The sequence below is a fragment of the Cannabis sativa genome, chromosome 9, assembly GCF_029168945.1.
Source record: "Cannabis sativa cultivar Pink pepper isolate KNU-18-1 chromosome 9, ASM2916894v1, whole genome shotgun sequence".
Classification (NCBI taxonomy): domain Eukaryota; kingdom Viridiplantae; phylum Streptophyta; class Magnoliopsida; order Rosales; family Cannabaceae; genus Cannabis; species Cannabis sativa.
In genome coordinates, this window is record NC_083609.1 from 10,408,594 (window position 1) to 10,417,481 (window position 8,888).

The 8,888-nt window shown below is 30.4% G+C and overlaps 1 protein-coding gene across 1 annotated transcript; it reads left to right on the forward strand.

Annotated features, from left to right (window-relative positions):
- The first annotated feature begins 3,908 nt into the window (after positions 1–3,908).
- LOC115723171 (heat shock 70 kDa protein 8) lies at positions 3,909–6,818 on the forward strand. Its single transcript, XM_030652602.2, has 2 exons — positions 3,909–4,213; positions 4,889–6,818. The coding sequence occupies exon 2, from the start codon at positions 4,935–4,937 to the stop codon at positions 6,651–6,653; it is 1,719 nt and encodes a 572-aa protein (XP_030508462.2). The 5' UTR covers positions 3,909–4,213; positions 4,889–4,934; the 3' UTR covers positions 6,654–6,818.
- The last annotated feature ends 2,070 nt before the right edge of the window (positions 6,819–8,888 follow it).

An 8,888-nucleotide genomic window follows, 5' to 3' on the forward strand; every position in this document is an offset into this window, starting at 1 on the left:
CGAATAGTATATGTAATTGGGAATTGTTGAATGATAGATAGAGATGGAAATTTATATCTGCCATGGGAAACTCGGGGCGCCGCTCTTAATGGGGTGGAGATTCCTTGTTTTGGTGGTTAATGGGAAGGTGGTAGGGAATAATTTCAATACTCGAAGTAGGGATGAGGCGTGGGTGAGAATAATACTATCTATACCATATCCGATCCTGAAATAAATATGTATATATAGTTTTCTTTTTATTTTTAATATATATTTATCATTGATAATTAAAAGTATTTTGATTATCATTCATAATTAAAATTGAAGAGTGTCAATTACAACTTTCTATTACAACTTTTTAGTCAACCACTACGTTTGAAATCACATGCCGAAATATTTTTTTTTCATAGCGGTATTCGTAAAATTTATAGTATCATCCCTGTAAATTTTTAAAAAATTTCAAATAGTTTACAATACCGAAAACATAGTTGTTGATATTCCAGTTTACCACTCGCGTTCAAAAAACTTCAAACGTATTTTCGACACTGTAAACTATTCGAAAATTTTCAAAAATTTACCGGGATGATGTTGTAAGCATAACGAATACTCCCGTTATTTTTTTTTTTTTTAATAAAACAGTTATTTAGTAGCTACAAAACAGAATTTAATAATTGTAGAAAAGAACATAAAACAAAAAGTGCAGAAAAGATAAAAGCACACAAAGTTTTTATAAGATTCTTTAGATAAGTTTTAAAAATATACAAAGTAATTGACTTACGTATAAATAGACTCCCTCTTATTATATGTCGCAAGCTTGATGTATTTCACTTAACTGAATCTTATTGAAAATACAAGTGCTCGGACCCCCTTCGATCTCCTTAAAGAGAGATTGCTTCCTCCCAAGGAATGACTTAAAAATCTATCTTCCGAAAGTTTGTAGAACCTTCTCTCAAAGGTAGCATTGTTATTCTTCTATTGTAGACTTGATTTCAGACTTGAAACAATACAAAATACATAAACACAAAAGAAGAGACGAACACCCTCTCCACACAACAAAGACTCTTCCTTACAAAATATGAGGGAAATACAAAAATGTGAAAAAGATACAAAACCTACCCACTATAACCTATATTTATAATCAATATACAGATCATAGACAACTCATACACGATCTACCACAACTCACAAAAAACTTCCCTAAAAAAATCTTCAATAACTCAGAAATTTTTCTTCCACACCAATATCATAATACTGCATATAGATTGGGTCTATAATCAAAATTAGAACATTAAAAGCTTACCTATAAAATTTTTCTTCACAAAGTCTACATTTGATAAAACTAAATAATTTTATATACCAACATTTATATATAATTTTTAATAATGATTATCATATACCCATTTATATATATACTGAATTTAGAATTATCAAATAACAACAAAGTAAAGCAAATAATAGTTTGACACTTGGTAATCGTTCGCCATTGGGTACAAACAAACAATTATAATTCTCTTAAAAAGTAAATCATTTCCTATATCATTGTTATTCATTATCATAATCATTTTTCTCACAGTTCCTCACAATATTCTAATATGATGCCCCAGTAGAGAGTCTATCATATAATTGTATAGACCAGATAACCATATAGCTAAATTCATTGAAACTACATTGTTAAATTTCATAACTAAAAATGCTAATTTCCATTACATGACATAACTATATATTGAAGACTTACAAAATCATACACTAATGTAAAAAATAAAATGAAGCCCTAATTGCAATTAACTTCTCAATTCAAATTTCACTAAAGTTCAATTCTTTTCTCAAGAAAACTCCAAAAAAAAAAAAAATATATCATTATTACAAACCTGAAAAAGAGCTTTGGTAAGAAGTAATTGTAAATGATGATTTGTATTGGTTCTGATCAATCAATGTTTACATAAAGAGAACAAAAAAATTCAATCCATGATAACAAAAATCAAAACTTTCATTACCTAGGTTTAGTAGCAAGCCAGTATTATGTTTGGAAAGAGTAAAAATTTTACATGAGAAAATAAAAACAGAAAAAGAGAAAACATTCATTTGAGACATGATGTCATAGAGCTGGTTTTTGGTCATTCCAGTAAGATTGGATGGTAAGCCATCGCCTGAGATTTGTCTTCCTGCCATTGTCGCAACTCACCGGGTCGAGGGAAAAAATGAGAGAGGAAGAGGAGGAGCAAACTGCGAATCAGAGGTGGTGGCCGGAAGTGGCCTGGCTAGCAGTAGATAGCGGAGGAGGAGGGCTTCGATTTCAGTCAATGGTAAAGGGAGAGCAGAATCGGCCATTGGAGAGTGTCAATAACCCTTGAAGAGAGAAAGTATCTGGTTTGATTTGTTTGGAAAGAGAGAGTAAATCCTAATGCATTTTATTTTAAATATAAAATTTTAAAAAATATTTTATGTGAATATGACTTAATTAAAGAAATAATTACATAAACTACTATTTTTATAAAAAAATTATAGTTTTTTATGTTTAATTTTTATTTTTTACGTTGTTAAGATTTTTTATAAAAACAAAAAAATAAAATAAAAAAAAAACTACCTTAAAGTAGCAGGAAAATAACATTTAAATAATACCAGAACAAAAAAAAAAATACACAAATTATAAAAAAAAAATCAACAACAAATTAACAAGAGTACAACATAAAAATAGTGTATTTTTTATAAATAATACCATAAAAATTATAAAAATATTAAAAATTCTGTATCATCATATTTTTGTAATTTTTGTGTATTTTTGTAAAATAATTCCTTAATTAAACCCATATAAAAGCCCAAAAAAAAACATAAAATGTAGTCCAACCCAGAGCTCTCAAATTTAAGAGAAAATTGCATTGTATACTCACTTTACTTTATTTGTTTTAACATAAAAAAAGTGTATTTTTTATAAATAATACCATAAAAATTATAAAAATATTAAAAAATTCTGTATCATCGTATTTTTGTAATTTTTGTGTATTTTTGTAAAATAATTCCTTAATTAAACCCATATAAAAGCCCAAAAAAACATAAAATGTAGTCCAATCCAGAGCTCTCAAATTTAAGAGAAAATTGCATTGTATACTCACTTTACTTTATTTGTTTTAAATTTTACATTCATTTTCATATTTTTTAAAATATACTCACTTTTATGATGTCCTCTTTATACCCATTAAGTTAATATAAATCATGTGTTACACTTAATGGCACGTTTACTATACAGTATTCAGAATCGGAATAAATTAAAGGAGAAATGTAACGGAATAAATGAAAAAATAATCGGAATCAATATTTGTAATATGTTGTTTACTAAATTTTTTTGGAAATGGAATGACAGTGATTTATCTTGTTTACTTTATTAGGAAACGTAATCGGAATGCTTAAATTGACTAAATTGCCCTTTTGAGTTAAACTATATTATATGGTAGTTATTTTGTAAGACATATTTTAAAGGATAAAATTGTCATTATATATTTAATATTAAAAAATAAAATAAAAATAATTAAAATCCATTACCCTTAATGGCATTCCTTATAAAATTGGTGGGGGAAGTTCTCCCTTTCTTTTCTCCTTTATTTAATTAAGTTCTCCCTTTTTTAATTTTAATAATGTAAGTAAACAAATGTAAGGGAATGATTACCTTACCATTGATTCCCATTACTTATTAGTAAACATGCCATTAAGTGGAAGGCAAGTGTATACAATGCAATATTATATAAAATATAATATAAGAATATTTTCGATTAATAGATATAAAAAAAAGGTATTTATCAATTGGTCCACATATTTAACTAAAATATTTTTAAAAACCTATATTCTATTTTATGTAGCTTTCACAAAAAGATTTGTGTGATTGAAATTTAAAAAAAAAAAAATAAGAAGAAAAAAAAGGTGGCATTAATTTGACAATGAGCATATGCCTGGTTCTACATTTGGCAAAAAATGAAAAATGAAAAAAGAGTATGCACATTCTAGAAACCGACCTTGTCATTTGGGAAGTATATACTGGTTCTGTCTCTTACAATCTAGGAAGCTCTAGAACAACTTAGAAATGCACCATTTTCATTACTCCTTCTCATAAAATCACATCATTCCTCTCTGCTAATCACCAAACTAATTTCTCACCTTCTGGGTTTCTCTTCTTTCTTCTCCATTATCAATTCCTTCTTCACTCTCTTGCTCACCGCCTTCATCGTCTGCCTCTCAACTTACTGTAAGTACTTTTCATAGCTTCGAATCATTTTCTGTGTTAATTAGCTTTTCTTTTTGTTTTTCTTTGCTGGGTTTTGCTTAATACAATAATGCATAATGTGGGTAATCTTTGATCGTGCTCTACTACAATTCATTATATAGTTACCAAGGCAAGAACTGATGTAAAGCTGTTGTAACGTGTATGAGTAGAAATGGGTCTTCTCTGTTTGATTGTATTGTTGTTTTGTCCGAATGGGTTTCTTGTATTTTTTGAGAAATGATATGGGTTATGTTGTATTAAATTAGTGTCTTTCGTGCCATGTTTCATGTATCATTATAAAACTAAACAAACTGTTTTTAGGTAGACAAATTTTCCTCTCTTCTTGGTTTTGCTGGTGTAGAAAATTTTAATATTTCTTTATCAACGTTAGTATGAAGACTTATTAGTTATTAGATCATACGCTTGTGGGGTTTGCATTGGCTATTTCGAAAGTGCATTAAATTACACCCTAAAGGTGTTTGTTGTATGACCCAAATGACAATTTTCTCGAGTAAACAAGACTAACATTATTTTTGTGTTCATTTTAGTTCTATATTTCTTGCATATTTTCGGATGCTTACATTGTATCACAATGAGTGGCTAGATGTATATCATGAAGAGTTGAGTGACTCTCTTTCTACTTACTTTCTATGATAGGTTGAGTACATTCACCATCCGGGCTGTGATTTGTGGATATACAAGAATGGCTGAACCAGCATACACCGTGGTATCCGACAGTGAAAACACAGCAGATGAGAAATCTTCATCTGCTTTCCCTGAAATTGCGATTGGCATTGACATTGGCACTTCACAATGCAGTGTTGCTTTCTGGAATGGCTCCCAGGTGGAGCTCCTTAAGAACACCAGAAACCAGAAGATGATGAGGTCATATGTTACATTCAAAGATGAAGTCCCTTCCGGTGGAGTCAGCAATCAACTTTCTCATGAGCATGAATTGCTTTCTGGAGCTGCAATATTCAACATGAAACGCCTGATTGGCAGGGTTGACACCGATCCTGTTGTTCATGCCAGCAAAAGCCTTCCGTTTTTGGTACAAACATTGGACATTGGTGTCCGACCCTTCATCGCAGCCTTGGTGAACAATGCCTGGAGATCAACAACACCAGAAGAAGTCTTGGCAATCTTCTTGGTTGAGCTAAGAGCAATGGCAGAAATCCAGCTTAAGCGACCAATAAGAAATGTTGTCCTCACCATTCCAGTTTCATTCAGCCGATTCCAGCTTACTCGGATTGAGCGAGCTTGTGCCATGGCTGGTCTTCATGTACTGAGACTGATGCCTGAACCAACAGCCGTGGCATTGTTATATGCTCAACAACAACAAACCGCCCATGATAATATGGCCAGTGGCAGTGAGAAAATTGGCCTCATTTTCAATATGGGTGCTGGATACTGTGATGTAGCTGTGACTGCTACAGCTGGAGGAGTCTCCCAGATAAAAGCCTTGGCTGGAGCTACCATTGGTGGAGAAGACTTGCTCCAGAATATGATGCATCATCTGTTGCCTAATGCTGATACCCTTTTCTCAAGCCATGGAATTAGCGACATCCAAGCAATGGGTTTGCTTAGAGTTGCAACTCAGGATGCAATCCACAAACTCTCTTTTCAGTCCAGTGTTCAGATTGATGTTGACTTGGGAAATGGGTTAAAGATAAACAAGGTCTTGGATCAACAGGAGTTTCAAGAAGTGAACAAAACGGTATTTGAGAAATGTGAGTCTCTCATAATCCAGTGCCTGCATGATGCCAAGGTACAAATTGAGGATGTGAATGATGCAATTGTTGTTGGTGGGTGTTCATATATTCCTAAAGTAAAAGATCTTGTCTTGAATGTTTCCAAGAGAAAAGAGCTTTATAAAGGGATGAACCCTTTGGAAGCTGCTGTATGTGGGGCTGCACTTGAAGGGGCAGTGGCCTCTGGTATTAGTGACCCATTTGGAAATCTTGACTTATTAACCATACAAGTGACACCTCTTGCAATTGGAATTCAGGCAGATGGAGGCAAATTCGTGCCAATCATAGCCAGGAACACCACAATGCCAGCAAGGAAAGAGATGACTTTCACCACTGTCCAAGACAACCAAACCGAGGCACTCATCATCGTGTACGAGGGGGAAGGGCATGAAAATGTGAGGGAAAATCATCTGCTAGGGTATTTCAAGATCGTTGGAATTCCTCCCGCGCCTAAAGGCATTTCGAATATCAATGTGTGCTTAGACATAGATGCTTCAAATGTGCTGAGAGTTTTTGCTGGTGTTGTACAACCAAGTTCTTATAAACTGGTAACACCTTTCATGGAAGTTAGGATGCCTACAGTGGACGATGGTCATGGTTGGTGTGCTGAAGCCTTGCACAGAGCCTATGGTTCTACTACTGATTTGGTTACTGTGAAGAAGAAAATCTAATTCAGGGTTATGCAACAGATCAAACAGGCATGAACATATAATAAAACTGTTTGTGAATTCCTTTTGTGTTGGATCGGTTTTGTGAAGTATTTAGGATGAGTTGTTTGTTATGTTATAGCTATGGGATCTTATTATGTTACATATAATAACTCTTTTATCTTTAAAGACTTTACAAACCAAACTACTAAACATGCTCGTTCACAAAAAAAGAAAAAAAAAATCATCTGCTTTGTAAATTGCACATCTCTTTAAAACTTTCTCTATAATTCTTTCTTCATTTTAGGCCCGTTTGGTATCCAAAATTGGACAAGATTAGATTATGTTTAAAGTAATTGTGTGTTTGGTTTAAAAATAAATTGAATTATTTTATTTATTTCTTTTTTAAAAAAAAAACAAATTAAAATAATATATATAATAATAAATATAAATAAATAAATAATTTGTAGAATAAATGAAAAATAAATAATTAAATTATAAAATAAAATATTATATCATATATAATTAAATATATATCATAATATATAACAAAATAATTTATTATATTTTTATTTAATAAATAACTAAAATAATAAAATAAAAAATATTTAAATAATATAAAATTATTTATGTTAAACACTAATTTAATCATTAATTTAATACAAATATTAATTTTCTAAAATATTAATATAAATTTTCTACTAATTTAAAAAGAATAATTAGTAAATTTCACTCCTAAACTTTCGACAATACTGATTTATCTCTATAAAATATTCAGCTTGTTAAGAATTTCCTTAAACTTTTACATTTACAGAATTTTAGTCATTCTGTTAGGTTCTGTCCCATTATTTAGTTTAAATGACGACGTCTTTTTGTAAATTAACAACTTTGCCTCTTAAATTTTGACAACTATCAAGTTGTACCCCCTCAAAATATGTACCCCTCAAAATAAACATGAAAAACATTTAACATTTTTTTTAAGTAAATCTTAAAAAAGTAATTTAGATTTTAAGAAAAAAATTATTTTGAATGATTAAAAAAATTAACAAAAAAAATTAAAATTTTAAAATTAATTAAGTGATTTAATAAATTATTTATTTTTTTATTAAAAAATTCATTTAGATATTAAAAATTTAATTTTTATAAAAATTTAATTTTACGGGAACAAACTAGAGTATATTTTGTTTTTCTCAAAAAATGTAAATTTGTTTAAGTAAACATAAAAAAAATTTAGTTTACTTTATAACTTTTTTTTTTAAAAAAATAATTTTATATTTTTATTGAATTTAATTATTTTTCTTTATTTTTTAATATATGAATTTATAAATATAAATAAGTTTTATTTTCTCTTCAAAAAATCTTAATTTATTTAAATTATTTATTAGATTCTCGATAATTTTAATTTGATTTTTTAAGATATCTGATTATAATAAATAAAATAAAGTTTAAAAATAATTGTTTTTAAGAATAATTTGTTTATTTTAAATAAAATTAATATTTTTTTAATTCATTAAATATTTTTATCAGTTTTTTAATAATTTTGATTCCTTTTTTCCAAAATTAATAAAAATATTAACAAATTCATCATAAAAATATTTTTGGTGCACGTACCCAATATTAATAGCTTTTTTTATATGGGTAAATCGACCATGTAATACGCAGGAGAGAGAAACCCTACAACGAGTCGACGAGTCGAGGAGTGAGAAGTCGAGAAACTTCTGCCATAACCGTACAAGTGAGTCGAGTTCAGGAGCGTCGCCGACGGGTCGTCGTCCGTTTGGTTCACGTCGGCCGAAGTCACCGATCAACAACGGCCACCGCCTTGTCTTTTGTCTTTTGTCTTTCGTTTGGTTCCGTTACCGCAAGTCTTGTCTTTTGTGACATGGTGTGATTGTTTTATGGTCTGAGATTGGTTCTTGTTTATTGGTTTGAGATTGTTCTAGTTTTTGCCATTGTTTTCTAGTTTGAGAGTCTAAGTTTTCTGGTTTGAGAGACTAAGTTTCTAGTTTGAGATGTTTTATGGTTGTCTAGTTTGAGATGGTTGAAGGCAGATTTGGGTGGGGTTGTGTGGCTCGCGACTGCTATGGTAATATCGTGGAGGCTTTCAATCGGGGTCATGTAGGGAGGGTTCAACCTGAAGTTGCTGAGATGGTTGACATCAAAGAAGCATTAAGTTGGATTGATCGTCACAATTGGGGACAAGTAATTTTAGAATCAGACAGCTTGGTATGCGTACAAGCTATTCAAAGTAAAGTCTCT

What these genes read in the sequence shown, in the direction of transcription:
- LOC115723171 (XM_030652602.2), top strand. Translation starts at nt 4,935, where the DNA reads ATGGCTGAACCAGCATACACCGTGGTATCCGACAGTGAAAACACAGCA.